The sequence below is a fragment of the Myxine glutinosa genome, chromosome 12 (genome assembly GCF_964187855.1).
Source record: "Myxine glutinosa chromosome 12, kmMyxGlut1.1, whole genome shotgun sequence".
NCBI lineage: Eukaryota > Metazoa > Chordata > Myxini > Myxiniformes > Myxinidae > Myxine > Myxine glutinosa.
The window spans coordinates 16960646-16977699 of NC_136272.1; the positions used below are offsets into that span (position 1 = coordinate 16960646).

Below are 17054 nucleotides of genomic sequence, written 5' to 3' on the forward strand. Positions count from 1 at the left end.
AAGATCCAACTAAACGTCACATGCCTTTATCTCTTGCTGTGATCTACGAAAAAGCTCGTAGTTTGTGGAATGATTTAAAGAAGTAACAGGAACGTGAAGGAAAGGATGATGGTGCAGCGATCTTCACGGCTATCCGTGGACGCTTCATGAGGTTTCGGCATTGCGCCAACCTCCACAAACTGAAGTGTAAGGGTGAGTCAGCAAGTGCTGCCCATGCTGCGCATTGGGGTTTTCTGCAAAGTTGAAGAAGATAATTGAGGAATGGGTTACTCACCGAAACAAGTGTTACAATATCGACAAAAGAGATTATTTTGGAAAATAATGCTCTCCTGTACATACATCGCACGAGAAGAGAAGACTGCCCCATGGTTTAAAGCAGCAAAGGACAAGCTGATTTTGTTACTTGTCTGAAATGCAGAACGGGATGTAGAACTCACGCCGCTTCTTGTTTACCATGCTGAAAACCCACGAGTGCTCAGGACCACAGCTTCCAGTAATATGACAGTCAAATCCAAAAGCTTAGATAATTCTCATGGTGACTCAGGATTACGTGTTCAATTACCTCACCACCCACGTTGAGAAGTACTCCGTGGAGAACAACCTCGACAACAAATCTTTGCTGCTTGTAGACAATGCCCCTGCGCATCCTGAGCATAAGGAAGATTGGTGTGAAAACGTTCAGGTGGGATATCTGCTACCCAATACTACTTGATGTTTACAGCCCATGGACCAGGGAGTTATTATTGCAGTTATTGCAGCAAATAAGAAGAAAGCCATCCAGCCCACTCCACGCACTTTTCAAGCTGAAAGATACATCACCAACTCTATTCACCAGGCAGGATGCTCATTCGATCAGCCGCACCATTCCGCTAGTGAAGAAAGTGACAGCACAGTGTCGAGTGAAGAGGCAGACGATTCTGCCTCTCCGCAAGTGTGACTTTCCTCCCTTAATCAACTCCATTCTTCCAGCCTCGGTTAAATAAAGTATCACCACGACTCGAAGAGCACAAACTGTTTGTTGTCTACTGTTTATATAATACTAGCTGAAAGCACCCGGCGTTGCCCGGGTTCTTTTTGAATGAATTTACTACTATAATTCAGCTTTTACTCACAGCCGTAGAAGATTGACTACTATAATTCAGCTCAGCTTTTAATTGCGAAATGGGCCCAGCCCGGCCGAAGCGGCCTCGACCGGCCTCGCCACCTCGCCTAAAATCTTCCCGGGGCCCGTCCCGACATTTTTTGTATTAGAGGCTTCCTCCTATCTTACACCGTTCAGATTAGCTTGCGCAGACAAACAAACAAAAACTTTCTTTTATAATATAGAGAGATTAATACAGTAATAAATAAATAAAAATTATATATATATTTATCCTAAGTCTACGTTTGTGGAAGAGCAAACACATAGAACATATAATAAAGGGAGTGGGAGACAAGAAGGGGGAGAGAAACGTTGACATTATGGGGTTTTATGTGTAGATCAGTGACAAAAAAATCTCTATTTCCTCAATTTTAAATTCAGGCAGTAACACAACAAAATGTGAAAAAGTCAAGGGGTGTGAATATTTTCTGAAGGCACTGCAGACCATTTATAGACAAGATATACATCAACAAAATACAGTGCCTATAGAAAGTCTACACCCCCTTTGAAAATTTTCACCTTTTGTTGCCTTATAACCTGGAATTAAATTGCATTAAACTAGACTTTTTCCACCTTTATTTACACACCGTATCCCACAACTTCCAAGTGAAAAAACGAATTCTAGAAATTTCATCAAATGAATTAAAAATACAAAACGAGAATATCTTGGGGTTGGATGAGTGTCCATCTCCCCCCCCCCCCCCCACCGCCCCCCTTATAATAGCAATTGTAACTTAGCTCAGGTGTAACCACTCACCTTCAAATTCACACACCAAGTTAATTGGCATCCACATGCGTTAAATTGTAGTGATTCTGATTCTTTTAGAATAAAATCAACTGTTCCTCTGGGTTTCCTCTGTTGCGTAGTGCAGTTCACAGGTAAGACTCAACCATGAGCAACAATGAACTTTCAAAGGACCTCCGGGATAAAGTTGTGGAAGTGCACGGATCCGGGGATCGGAATAAAAATATTTCAAAGGCCTTGAATATCCCTTGGAGTACAGTCAAGACGATCATTAAGAAGTGGAAGGCATATGGTACCACCAAGACCCTGCGTATATCAGGTCGTCCTTCCAAACTGGATGGCCAAGCAAGGAGGAAACTGATCAGAGAGGCCAATGGCAACTTTGAAAGAGCTACAGGCCTTTATGGCAAAGACTGGTAACTGTGTGCATGTGACAACAATATCCCAAGCACTCCACAAGTCTGGCCTGTACTGTAGGATGGCAAGAAGGAAGCCATTGCTCAAAAAAGCCCACCTTGAGTACCATTTGAGGTATGCAAAAAAACCACCCCAGAGATTCTGAGGCCATGTGGCAAAACGTTTTGTGGTCTTTGGCCCAAATGCAAAACATTGCATTTGGACCAAAACCAACACAGCACATCACCCAAAGAACACCATCCTTACTGCGAATCATGGTGGTGGCATCATCATGTTATGGGGATGTTTCTTATCAGCAGAGACTGATGGACTTGCCAGGATAGAAGGGAAAATGGATGGATTAAAATACAGAAAAATCCGAGAGGAAAACCTGCTACCCTCTGCAAGAAAGCTGAAAATGGAACGGAAGTTCACCTTTCAGAATGACAACGACACGAAGCACACAGCCAAAGCTACACTGGAGTGGCTAGGCAACAAAAAGATAAATGTCCTTGAGAAGCCCAGTCAGAGCCGTGACATAAATCAAATTGAAAATCTGTGGCATCACTTGAAGATTGCTGTCCATCAACGCTCCACACACAACTTGACTGAGATTGAACAGTTTTGTACAGAAGAATGGGCAAATATTGCCCAATGAAGGTGTGCGAAGTTTGTACAGACCTATCCCAACAGACTCACAGCTGTAAAAGGTGCTTCCACCAAGTATTAACTCATGGGGTGGACACTTATCCAACCAAGATATTCTCGTTTTGAATTTTTAATTAGTTTTCTGAAATTTGTAGAATTTGTTTTTCACTTGGAAGTTGTGGGATACGATGTGTAAATAAAGGTGGATAAAGTCTGGTTTAATGTAATTTAATTACAGGTTATAAGGAAACAAAAGGTGAAAATTTTGAAAGGGGGTGTGGACTTTCTATAGGCACTGTATATGGGATTTGAACCCGTGATTCCAGCTTTGTGAACCAATTGTGTAGTTAGAGGGCAATGTCGGACTTTCAAACTTGAGTAGGCCTTTGCGTTGCAACCTTGGCAATATTTTAGTCTTGCAAGCGGTTGAAAACTTTGCCTAAGAGGTCTCATTTTGATCTGTAATCTCCTTGGTGTTCCCATGAGGATCCATGTGGTTTGTCTTTTATAAAAGAACTGCAGGAGTACCCAGTGGGGAGGGGGGGGGAGTGGAAGCAGGGGGGCGGGGAGGTGAGGGGAGAGGGAGGGGAAAGATATACAATATATACATCCTTTGGGGGGGGTGGGGGGAGGGGTGGCCTTGACAGGCCCCTCCATTTTGGGGGAGGGTGGGAAGGGAAGGAGGAAATTTTTTGCCTGTGCAAAGAGTGCTTTAACCTCAGTGTTGCACAGGTCAAAAAGGAAATTGTAATACCCTCTGCCACCATCACCAGGTGGCGCTACACCCTACACATTTACGTCGAGAATTTACGCCCCTCTCCTAGTCCCCCACACCCCTGAATGAGGCCGCGGCCACTTAGCCTATGTTACCCCCCAGACAAAGTTGTATTTGTATTTGTACCCCGAGTAAAGTATAAAAGTGTTTATAGTTGGAGTACCCGGCGTTGCTCAAGTGAAAAAGAAACATTAACATATTTGAAATGAGGGAAAATATAATGGAAAAGCAATTACATCCAAATAATAATAATAATAATACATTTATTTTATATAGCGCTTTTCAAGAAGCCCAAAGACGCTTTGACAGAGTACAAAAAACAAGTGCAAAAAGACAAAAATCAATAGGTAAATAATCAAAGCAAAAGGAAGGAGAAGGAGAAGGAGAAGAGATAGTCAGGGGTTAAATGCTGTGGGTTAAATGTTGAATGCAGTGTTGAACAGGTGGGTCTTGAGTGATGTTTTGAATGTGGTGAGTGAGGAGGAGTCTCTGATGGTGTGAGGTAGTGAGTTCCAGAGGGTGGGAGCAGCGATGGAGAAAGCCCTGTCCCCCCAGGATCTGAATTTGGTCCGGATGGGGTGGGGGGGGGGGGGGGGTCAGGAGGTTGGTACCAGCAGAGCGGAGGTTGCGGGTGGGAGTGTGTCTGGAGAGGAGGTCAGCCAGGTAGGATGGGGCCAGGTTATGGAGGGCTTTGTAGGTCAAGAGGAGGATTTTGTACTGGATTCTCTGGGGGATGGGGAGCCAGTGAAGCTTGTAAAGGACGGGGGTGATGTGATAACGGGTCCGGGAATGGGTGAGTAGACGGGCAGCGGAGTTCTGAATGTATTGGAGTTTATTGGTGATTATTGAGGGTGAACCAAAGAGGAGGCTCCACCAAATCAGAATCCATTACAAATGTCAAATCATCATTTTACCTTTTCGTTGAATATATGCTGCAAATATTGAGTTGAGTATATGTCCCGTTGAACACGTTTCTGAGTTAAGTATGATGACGTCAGGAAGAAGAAGAAGCCTTACCTCCAACTTCAACCGCTTCTGGAATTGTTTTATTATTCGTGTACAAATGTCTGGTTGTTTTGTATTTGTATTTGTTTATGTGAATGTGTACTTGTATATAACTGTCAATAACCAAATAGGTTTAGGCACTACAGAGCGATTTTTTTTTAATCCCCAAAAACGAACTTTTTTGTTTTCAAATTTTTTTTTCCCCCTAAAACACTCCCAGCCACTCACTGAACCGATGAAAGTTTGACGAAGATCCGTTCAGTCATCTCTGAGAAAAATGGCGACACAGACCAACTGCTCTCTTATATAGTAGATCGGATATAATCCCCTGTAGAGATGTTTTGTTTAGTTTTGTCATGACATTAAATTTTCCCCACTTTTCGTGTTATGAAATTGTGATGGTTTTCTTGCCATTTAGTATGTATTTTAAAATTGTAAGTTTTAAATTCCTCCCCATTTATCTGCATTTCACTCCCCTCTCGTCCTTCACTCGTAATATCTCGTCCCGACCTCGTTTCCCTTTAACTCTTATTAAAGTATTAAGATGGGTGTTAACACAAGTATGAATCAAAATATTTGCTGACTTGTATTTTATTCCCATTTTTTCTTTCGTTGTCAATTTTAATGAAGTCAATAATAGGTCGTTGTGATATTTTATTAGTTTTGTCCCTTGGTGCCAGAATGCAGAATAAAAGGTCGCGAAGAGTCATCCTTGACATCGTCGCTCAGCGTGGAGAAAAGCGTGCAGACAGAAGAGGGCGAAGCTCGTGCTCCACCACAAGAAGGCCCGATCGCCGCAAGAAAACCGGTACGAACCTCGAGGGCTCTCGGAGGGTCAAGGCCAACGAGCGACCGAGCGACGCCGAGGGTACGTGAGCAGCTCGGGCCAACCGGTCACAGAGTCAACAAAACTGGATCTGTACAAAAGGAACCGCGCTCCGCGCAAGGACAGAAACCCTTACGGGCCACAAGAGGCTCGGCCACCCAAATCATCTCCGGCAGAGAGCACTCGGTGGGTTTGTTTCCCCTCAAGGTGTGGCGCAAAAAGCCCGATACCATTGTTTCAAAAGCTGAAACGACTCGGCCACTATTTGTTCAAGTGAAAAGGGGCCATCCATTAAATATTTTCACAACAATAGCCGAATGTTTTACCCTCCCTCAATTCCCCTTCGCCGCCCCAGTACGCACCACACTTTGTTGGTTTTATTTTCCTGATACATTGTGCTGTTTGCTTTGACTTATGAGTTGGTGGACTTGAAGGCGGTGTGTCGACAGACATGTGGCGTGGCCCTTGAAATGATGACGCACTTACAAATGCGACTAAAAGCGAGAGTACATTTTATTTCTTGATTGTTTATCATGTTTGAACAATATCGTTCGGAGATTTTTTTTTTTTGTATCACGAATAACCAGTTCAACGTGAACAGCATTTTGACCGCTACACTTTCCTCCAAACCGACAGATTATATTGTTCACTGTTGTGCAACACAAGACCTCATTGATAGTGCGACGTTCGAGCCTCAACTCCAAGAACCAGAGTTTGTGGCCTTGGAGTAAAGAACTGACTCTTGAAATTCTAACGGCTGTGATTCATCGCAGCTCGGATTGCTTCGCTCCTTTTTTTTAGCCGATTGTACCGATGGTCGCCGAGGCCTGCGGTTCAAGTACAATGCCTTCCCCTTCAAATATCCGTGCAGTGTAAGAACTCTATTTCCCATACAGTGCCCATATTGTCCCAAATGAAGCTCCGAATCGTTGTTGCACAACAGTGAAACTCTCCTTCTTACGGTAACACCGTCCTACATTTATTCATTTGTTTTGCTCTGTTGATGCATGACTTTTAATCTTTAATTAAGAAAATTTGGTATCTTAAACGTCCACCCACTAATGCTGGAAGACGAGACGCCCAGTTTGACATAATGCAGACATTTGTTTTCGCATTCCCTTCTTTAACTAGATGGTATTCATGGAATACTTACCCTGCACAGTCTTCAGAAGGACTTGGTGCAAGCCAACTCTTCTGTTTGTTTTTTTTTAGGGATTTTTTAAAATCCAATATGGCGCCTGTAGCACGTGACCAATGAGGTCATAATTATCATTAGAACAATTCTACAAGAGGAGCCGCTCTTATTTTGAAAATTTCGTGTTCATCCGACTAACAGTTGCAGAGGAATTTTTTTTGCATACTGATAAGATCAAGCGTTGTACTTGTCAATTTATGACGTCATAATGGAGGCACCTATGACATCATCATTAACATATCTTATTCCCCATGGGGTGTACTTGACTGAGCCATGTTTCAATATTTTCCATTAAGCAGTTTGGGAGATATAGAGGTGTAACGTTTTTCCAAGATGGCGTCCGTACCACGTGACCTATGACGTCGTAATTATCAGCAAAAAAATATACAGGCAGAGGCGCTCCTACGGTAAAATTTCATGTCAACCGGACCAACGGTTGCTGAGAAAATGAATTTTTAAAATGCAGACACGGCACATGTACGGCACACTTACGCAACCAATTGCTAAACCCCGCTTTACGCTTCGCGAGCACAGGGTAATAACGATCCCAATCATCATGAAGTGATACCATGCATGGTTCGTGCAGTTGCCATGCTTGTGACGGGTTGTCATGCAGACACAGAGATACTTTGTGCCCTTTTCAAACCTCTTTCATTGACCTCATTTGTAGTTACGTCGTAGCTTGCATGTTATGAGACATCAAATGTCATAACACACGTTTCGCTATTTTTACATGTGTTTCAGGATAAGATGACTGAAAGTTCTACAGTGAGGTAAGAATTTTCCTGTTTGACTTTTAAAAAATACACTGCTGGGGATATCGTTAATGTAAGCTTAAAAGACTGTGACACAGGTTCTGTGTGGATATTGAAAACATCTATATATAATGGAGCAAGTGTATGTATGTATGTATGTATGTATGTATGTATGTATGTATGCATGCATGTATGCTCTTCACCCATTGGTTGGACAGCTGACCTGACGCCACCCACAATTGTAACCTGGAATACTTAACCTAAAGTACCTAGAGGACCAAATAGATCCCCCACCCCTCGAGGACCCAAATCGTGTGGTTTTTTCTTATTAATAAATTTGCAAAACTTTCTAAAATCCTGTTTTCCCTTTGTCGTTATGGGGTATTGAGTGTAGATTGATGAGGGAAAAAATGAATTTAAACGATTTCAGCAAAAGGCTGCAACATAACAAAATGTGAAAAAAGTGAAGGGGTCTGAATACTTTCTGAAGGTGCTGTATATACTTTTACCAGTGGCTGCAAGGAGCACCATAACCATGACGTCATAGAGGGCTCGAGTCATGCTTACCAACCATGCTTGACGAAAGTTTCGTGAATGGAGATTGCAAGTGCGTGGAGTGTAGAATTGCTCACTGAGAATTTGAGCGGTGTCAACGTCCACATAAATCTCTTTTGGCAATTTTGATGGGGATGGAGCGAAGTGAGATGGTGTTGGTGCCAGTCGCATGAAAATGTTGGCAAAATAGTTTTAAGCCAGAGACACCTTGATGGGGTTTTATATGCAAATCTCAGGTAATTATTTTTGGGTGATTAACACAATCGTGTGGCATCAACAGGCGAAACAAAAGACCACAAATCCGGGGCGTTTTCCAGGAGAATTTCAAATGCTTTGACTCGGTTTGCTGTTTTTAATCTTCCAGAATTTCGATTTTGTGTTTTTGTTTCCTTGAAAGGCCCTCTCTCAGGAGAGTGATGGGGCAACACACACACACACACACACACACACACACACACACACACACACACACACACACACACACACACACACACACACACACTAGAGTCATCGTACAAAGAATGTGACCTAGGGGGCGATGATATGATGTAACCTCACAGGGTACTCTGGTTACAGGTGAGCTCCTCTTGAGATGTCACCTTTCCCTCCGCAATCAGTGGTGCAATTAAGGAGAAATCTCCCCCCCCCCCCACCCCCCTTCCCCTCCTCCCTCCCATCCTTCTGCAATCCAATGGGATGGCAACCCACAGGGTTAGAAATGTATAAAATTCAGCCTTTTTACCTCCGAAGGTGGATGTCGGGTTATGTTATCAGCTGTCTGTTTGCTTGTGAACAGGATATCTCAAAAAGTTATGGACGGATTCGTACAAAACTTGGTGGACAGGTTGGGTATGTGACAAGGACGAATCGATTCGATTGTGGTGAAGATTCGAATCTGGATCCGGATCAGAGAATTTTTTCAAGTGATTCTTCACCAATGATTGAAAGGTCCAAAACTGATATAGCACGATATGTGAAAAAGTTGTGGAGGGATTATGACAAAACTTGGTGGATGATCCGGCCCATCAGTGGGATACAAAACGTAAACTGTTCAGCCTGGCAGAGGTTTGTGCTCCACCGAGTGCCGTTCTAGTTGTCCCCCGTCGCACCGCGGAGCGAAAGGGGGACTATGGTTTTCCCCTTCGTGCGTGTGTCCGTCCGTGCGTGCGTACGTGCGTGCGTGCGTAAGCGACAACAACAACATGCATTTTAAGGCCATTTTCCCTGCTAGAGCGGGGGTTAGCCAAAGGACCCTCCATGTGTGCGTAAGCGAAGGACCGAATTCTAATTTGGTGTGTGGGTGCAACCCACGTCAAAATCCAAGATGGCCGCCGCCATGTATGTCTGACGCCACGTATGTCTGAACCTTGTGAGCAGAATATCTTGGAAAAATAAGCGAAGTACCAACTTCTAATCTGGTGTGTGGGTGTATCTATGCACAAGGAAGAACGCTATTGAAAATTGGGTCGCCACGTCAAAATCCAAGATGGCGGCCGCCATGTATGTCTTAACCTTGTGAGCGAAATATCTTGAAAAATAAGCGAAGTACCAACTTATAATCTGGTGTGTGGGTGTACCTAGGCATAAGGAAGAACCCTATTGAAAATTGGTTCGCCACGTCAAAATCCAAGATGGCCACCACCATATACACTACTCACAATAAGTTAGGGATATTGTGGGAGTGAGTTTATTTTTTTTATAGGGGTTAGGGTTAGGGTATGGAAATCAAGAATGCTGTGTTTTTTCACACTCATTAATAACCATAAAATTAGGACCAACAACTTTTTTCAACATAATTAATACACAAAATCAACCACACCGAAGAACCTGCCAATATCCCTAACTTATTGTGAGTAGTGTATATGTCTGAACCTTGTGAGCGAAATATCTTGAAAAATAAACGAACTACTAACTTCTAATCTGGTGTGTGGGTGTATCTACGCATAAGGGAGAACGCTATTGAAAATTGGGTCGCTACGTCAAAATCCAAGATGGCCGCCTTGCGTCTTCCACTTTGTCAACTCTCATCACTTCACCGACGGGGGACCTAGGCGTAACGCTTGTTTATAATGGACTTAAGGAGGTGTCCGTTGTGCATCAGGCCCTCATGCATATTGTCAGGAAAAAATATGGGATACTCGTATAAATGCCTTCTTGGAATAATGGGCTTTTGACCTCCTCTCTCTCCACTCGTCCTTTATGCAAATCTCAGGGGATTACTGATCCTCTCACATGAGAGGATCAGTCTCATGGGACATGGTCAGGGGGGAGGGGGGGGGGGTAAAACCGCGAACTAAATGCTCAAGTAAACGCAGTGGGGCCATAATCCTTGTACTGCTGGACGTTTACATTTAAGGTCTCTTGGAAATGCTCCACCACACAACGAAAAATCTCTGCTTGCCAACGGGCAATTCGAAAAGTCAAATTGCTCGCGATGCAGGATTGTGTTGACTGCTTTGTTGTTGTTTTTGTAGGTTTTTGGTTCACGAGTTATCAAACAGAGTGACCACTATATTCGTCATGGGTGTGTGTCTGTCTGTCTGTCTGTCCGCAGCATAACTACCCGATGATATCATCCGATCTTGATGAAACTTGGGTGGGAGGTTGATATCATGATCTACTTGTGTCCTGCCTAGAGTGGGCGTATTGCGCCCATTGTGGGTGGAGCCACGCCCGAAAAAAATGTATTTTTAGGGGGTAAATCGAGTTCAAGCTACATCTTCTCCGAGGGGTTTGGTGGAATCTGATAGGGGTTTCGATATTTGGTTAGGCCAATGTCATGTGTCTAGCCAGACGGAGCTCGATTTTTCATTTTCGCCCCAAGGTCAAGAGCACAAGGTCACAAAATTTAGAAAAGTCGATTTTTCATGGTTTTATTACATTGTTCGCTTCATGATAGGGTGAAATGTTTTTATATTATCACATACATCATGAAATACAAGTTTTCCAACAAATTTCAGAATCTTCGACCTTTCACCTTTGAAGGTCACAAAGGTCAAATTTTCAAAGTTGTCGGAATCTAACTGAATTTTCGGTATTGTGTAGCTAACTAACCTCATAACTGATTATACATTATTTTCTATCTCATTTTAAGGTCAGTAACCTTCGTTTTGACATTTCAAGGCCAGCACCACACACAATTACATACAGCTGGCTCTTAAAGGCCTGCGCACGCAGCGCATTGGGGCCCTTTGTAAATAGGCATGTACACCGCATGTCGGGGGCCGACACCTGCCACGTGGGCCCCCGAGCCCCCAGTCCGGGCCTGTTTCGGTTATAGTCCGTCCTTTGTTTGAGCCTGGTGTTGGGCTAGCGGCTAGGGTGCCAGCTTAGGATCCTAGGATCCTGGGTTTGAATCCCGGTCGATCGCTGAATTAACGCCAGGGGGTTGACTCAGCCTGTCATCCTTCCGAGGTCGGCTAATTGAGTACCAGTTCACTGGTAATTCCCTGTTTGTTGTAAAAGGCGACAAAAAGGGTTGGCGGCAGGAAGGGCATCCGGCCGTAAAACATTGCTTCAAAAAGGGGACCAACAAAAACAACAACAACCACGGTGCCCGAAAAAGGCCAACCCCAGCTTTGCGGGGAAAAATGGCCTCTAAAGGTGGTTTTGTGTCATTGAATACCGCTCGCTTGTGAACCATCGTCGTCTCCTGACTTGTAGTTGTTGTTTTTGTTGTGCACAAGCAAGTCTCGTTATAGGTACGCACCCTTGCCTCTAAGCTGTCTCGCCTGGGTTTGAATGTTGATCCAGCTATAAACGGTCATCCTGGCTACCCTGACAAATTTGCAAATCCATGCTCGGGTGGCACTGTGGCAGCACTACAGATACACCCTCAAAGCATGTAGAGGTGGAATGTAGAATTTTATTATTCTTAATTGGGAATAATGCGGGAGGGCAAAACCTTGTGGTATGTACACGCTCGTGTGATTTGAATGCGAGGATGTGCCCTCATAAATAAAAAAAAATTGATGGGTTTTAGGATCTGAGGGGGATTCCTGATCCCAATGTTTTTTTGTAGCCCATGGAACAGATCTGTTCGTTATGAGACAATAACGAGACGTGACATTTACAAAGACACGAGATAGACATGGCATGGAATAAAAGCACAAGGCGAGAGTTGACAGATCACCTCCATATTTCAGGTCTACGCGCAGCCTCAGGACAGCTGCTCCTCCGACTACCTGCAGCACGTTGAACAAGTTGCGCGTGCAGGGAATTGAATGTGGCCTCAAACCTCCTGCGGCAGAGGGCCGGCCTACCAGCAGTTCAGGCAAGGAATGAAAGTTTTAGTTCAATGAGAGCCGTCTGTCTTGGTGACTGACACTTGCACACATTTTGATTACCGTTTTTTGTCATGGCAGGGGTGAGCGAGCCGAATAAGAATGTCAAATTAGCGTGATGTTGATGAATGCTTACTTGATTAAAAAGCACAAAAAGTGATGCACATTTTCAATATCTGCTAAGAAGGGACAATACATTTTAAAAATCACATCCATGATATAATATGCCTTTCCGGGTAACTTGTTACCGTCAATTAATTCAGTAATCCATTAACCTCCCATGGTATCCACTTTTCCTTGAGTCATAAGGCTGTCTCTGAGCCCGGTGCTGGCTTGGGATCCTGGGTTTGAATCCCGGTCGATCGCTGAATTAATGCCAGGGGGGTTGACTCAGCCTGTCATCCTTCCGAGGTCGGCAAATTGAGTACCAGTTCACTGGTAATTCCCTGTGTGTCGCAAGAGGCGACTAACAGGGTTGGCGGCAGGAAGGGCATCCGGCCATAAAACATTGCTTCAAAAATGGGACCACGGTGCCCAAAAAAGGCCTACCCCTGCTGTGCGGGGTAAAAATGGCCTCTAATGGCACTTCATAAGGCTGTCTCTATGCATGTATTGGGCTAGCAGGATGGCCTAGAGGTACGCGCACTCACCTCTTGCTAGCGCTTGTTGGGTGGACGATCCACGTGTTTTGCTCGCACTGTCGCCGGTTCGGTCTCGTCATTACCTCCGCCAAAGAAGGTGGACGGAGCATGATGTGTTTCTGTCCGAGCACGATGTCTCAAAAAGTTGTGGACGGATTCGCACGAAACTTGGTGGACATTTTGGTGTGTGACAAGGAAGAATTGATTCGATTTTGGTGAAGATCCGAATCCGACAACTTCACTTGTCGGATTCTTCACTTGACACCAACAACTTCACTTCCATTTGAACAAATCCTGACATGTATTCCACCTGCTCTTTTTGGGTTTTTAAAATTTTTATTACCATCACCTATTACGTTGGCACTGCCAGCGATGCCAGGTTATTCAAAGCTTTGCTGGATTACGCTTTACTCCTTGCAGCCTGGGCCAGTATTAAAGGATAACTCTCGTGCTGTCATATTTAAAGCCGTCTATTGCAAACTCATGAGCTTAGACCAAAATGATTAAACCTCCTCGGTTTAGGTCCCACAGCGTGGTGACATTAAAAAAAAACTCGATGTGTCACGGTCCACAGGTGGGAGCAGAAAAGGCCCACCCGGTGCTGTCGGGGTGAGAGGACCACCCTCTTCTGCAGACCAGCGCCCCCTGAACTCCGCTGCGCACAGGGAAATTGTTTTCTCAAACCTCACTCGCCTGCGCAAGGTAAGTGATTTTAATTTTAATTTGTATACAAGATCGAGGCTCGTGTAAGAGCTAACATCAATCACAAAAAAACAAACAGACGGACACACAAAACATACAATAAAGGGAGCGGGAGACAAGATGAAGGGTTGTCCACAAGATTGATGAATTGATGTCCACAAGATTGATGAAGGATTGTCCAAAAGGAAAACCCATTTGTAGGTCGGAATCCAAAATGGAATGGATTTGAAATTGACCAGTAAAGCAGCTTCGTGTGTGATTGTAGAGATATGGGCATGCATTCATCGTTTTGTGTACTAGCCCAGGTAGTCGACGATGCCAGACCATATCTCGTTTTCCTGGAGCGCTGGCTGGCAAGTGGGGCCAGCGTTTTTGGCTACCTGGGAGTATATTGCTTTGGATATTGGCATTTGGCAACACTATACAGCTGTACTTATATATTTTTATATGTTGAAGGCTCCAGTCACGGACTATATAATCTTCATCGAGGGCAGGCCTAAATAAAAGAGCTGCATTGATAAAAAGGTGAAGAAAGAGAGAATAGTCTAAGAGTTTTTGAGAAAGTAAAAAATCTGCTTTTTGAAAAGGGGAATGTCGTAAGTGTTTGGAAAGACATGTGAAGGTGAAGAGTTCCAGAGTTTGGCAGTAGAGGGGAAGAAACAAACATCATAACGGGCCACCCTTGAGTTGCCAATGGCCACAAAATACTCATGCGATGTTGTGGCTTGAGTATTCCGTGGTCTCGCTAATGGTGGAGGTACACGAGCAACAAGTTCTTGGGAGCAGAAACCGAAGTAATATCTGTAGAAAAGAGGAGAGATAACTTTGCGACGTAATTTGAGCGGGTCGAGTTTTGATGTCAGATTGGGAGAGTTGATAAGTCGGATTACTTTGGATTCAATTCTGTCCAGTATGTGGAGCTAGAACCTCCCCAGATGTGAGAGCAGCACTCTACACAAGGCTGAATCAATCCTTCATGTAGTTGAAGCAACTGTTGAGAGAAGAAGAATCTTGGACATCTGAACAGGACTCCCAGTTTCTTTGAGGCGGACTTAGCTATTTGTGTAATGTGTGGATTCCAGGATAAATTTGATGTTAGGGTAATACCTAGTAGGTTTATTGTATCACATGGTGTAATTGTGGAGCTTTCAAAGGAGATTGGAGAGCTGAGAGGAGTTTTAGAGAGAGAGAGGGAGAGATAGAGATATAGAGATATAGAGAGATAGAGATGGGAAGAAATTGAGTTTTAGAAACATTAAACTTAACCTCGTTACATTTGGCCCACTGGGAAATCTTGTCCAAATCCGAATTGAAAGTGGCGGCTGTGATCAAATGAGATGTAGATCCAGTGAGGGAAGATGGAGCAGATGGGAAAAACATGGAGGAATGTAATGTCGAGTCATATACGAGTGCATTTAGTTATTTGTAGAATAAAGAAGGTCTTTGATAAAAAGAAGGAAGAGTGTTGGAAACAGGACAGAACCCTCACAGCAACTCGATTCAATGACAACAATATGTCAATGACACAATGACAACTCTATGCCTCACTTCTTCCATCTACAGAACCACCTTCCAGAGGTCATTCTTTCTCATGTTTTCATTCAGGGCTTCAAGCAGGAAGTGCAGCCGTCACCTCATGTCATCCCCCATACTGACTTCTTCTTTATTACCCCAGTTAACCCTCTTAATTGATGATTTCAGTGTTTCCTCCCATCCTCTCTCTCCTTTTCCTGTTTATTCATTCCTTTGCTGATTGTGCTCAATTGTTGCTCTGCTATCCCACTGTTAGTTCAACATTACTGTCTGTGTTGCAGAGATAATTTTCTATTTTGCAATTGTCATATTTGACCTTTCCCTGTGTTCGTCTCGAGTGTACGTTGGTGCACCGACTAGTTTTCGCCTTGGTGTGCAAACTTCGCTGCTGGCCGAGCCTACTTTCCTCTGCCGGGACAACCCCCATTAATATCTCTCCGCTTCCTACTTTCCACGTCGGCAGGGTTTGCAGCAGAAACGGAATGAACTCGAGAAGGGCCTTCCACTTCACCACCTGCCAGGCACAGGCAAAGTCCCTTCATGAACTCAACCTGAGCTCCTTGCTTCGCACGTGTTGTGATCCAGGCCTAACTTGGCTGAAGACCGCTTTGACCTCAACAATGTCTCCGATGACGGATGTGCAAAGCAACGGTGAAACATCAAGCACATATAACCCGCACTTGTATAAATATAAGGAGGATATTGGCTAATTGTTTACGTGCGAACTCCTCTTAACCAGTCGAACATTTCATTGCAATGCTGCAGAATGTGGCTAGTCAAGAGCTTTTTCTTTTTCTGGCTCGCCTGCGGTGATGCTGGGACCACGGTGCAATAGGACTTTTTAAGCTTCAATGTCGAGTGAATTTATACTTGGAAGGACGTTCTTTAAACCTCGTGCTCCTTCCCTTTCTAAACTGAATGTATTTTGCTCCACGTGCAATGTCATTTTATTTTCAACCCGGCCATTCTGCAGTTCAATGGATGTCGTTTAAGCTCTTATGGCCATTACACTTGGGCGGATGGATGCTTTTATTGTTAATTTTTGTCCAGTTTGTAAAATAAAGTTGCGTTAACGAGCTTGAGTTGTCGTTGTCAGGCCTAAATTGCGTCCCGATGCTGGCACAAGGGTGCTTGAGCTTGTTTAATAATCTAATATATAAAAGAGCTTGGTCAAGGTGTACCTGCATGCGTGCGTCCGTCCGTCCATGACCAATTGCCCGTAGCAATCAGGTGTTGGGCAATCTGCAAACAGTATGATATATTGGGTCAGGTGATGATAGATGGGCCTGTTTCAATTCACAGTTTAAAATAAAAACTCTTCCTCCATCATCTTCTTCACTTATAACAATAGTCTCACATTCAATCCCGCTTCTCATATCGATTAGATTCAGAAAACACTTTCTTATATTCAATACTTTTTGTTTCAACATTTCCATTTTATTCATAACAGTAAAATATCGCCCGATCAAACAGTATTTCTGATAATTATACACCGCCTTTTCAAGCATACGTAAATCTATCTCTATCTATAACATTGCTATTTCCGTCAGAGAAGCGACGGGTCTTATCTTGTAGTAACAATAATTGTTGTAAAAACCAGAGTTACAACATTGTCTCAGATCGTGAGTTTAATTCTGAATCGATCTCCAGCAATACCTGTAAGAAAACCAACAAGCAACATATCAATATTCAGCATTCATAGGAATCAGTAATGGATTTGCAACTAGCACAAGCAAGCCTGAAACAAAGGAGTAATACACACCATCTAAGTATGCACAACATTACACACGATAAATGTCACAGGAATGATCGTAGCGTTGTCTGTCTGAGTTCTTATAACTGCCGCGCAGTGGA

The 17054-nt window shown here is 43.7% G+C and overlaps 1 protein-coding gene across 2 annotated transcripts in view; it reads left to right on the forward strand.

Annotated features, from left to right (window-relative positions):
* The window catches only part of CCDC66 (coiled-coil domain containing 66), a 69489-nt gene extending 53212 nt beyond the window's left edge, over nucleotides 1-16277 (forward strand). For both annotated transcript variants that reach the window (XM_068133163.2, XM_068133164.2), the window contains 5 exons: nucleotides 5391-5722; nucleotides 7476-7504; nucleotides 12187-12314; nucleotides 13540-13667; nucleotides 15664-16277. In XM_068133163.2, coding sequence (XP_067989264.2) covers nucleotides 5391-5722; nucleotides 7476-7504; nucleotides 12187-12314; nucleotides 13540-13667; nucleotides 15664-15744 — 698 coding nt within the window. In that variant the 3' untranslated portion in view covers nucleotides 15745-16277. The remainder of the gene's footprint in view (nucleotides 1-5390; nucleotides 5723-7475; nucleotides 7505-12186; nucleotides 12315-13539; nucleotides 13668-15663) is intronic.
* Nucleotides 16278-17054: the final 777 nt, after the last annotated feature.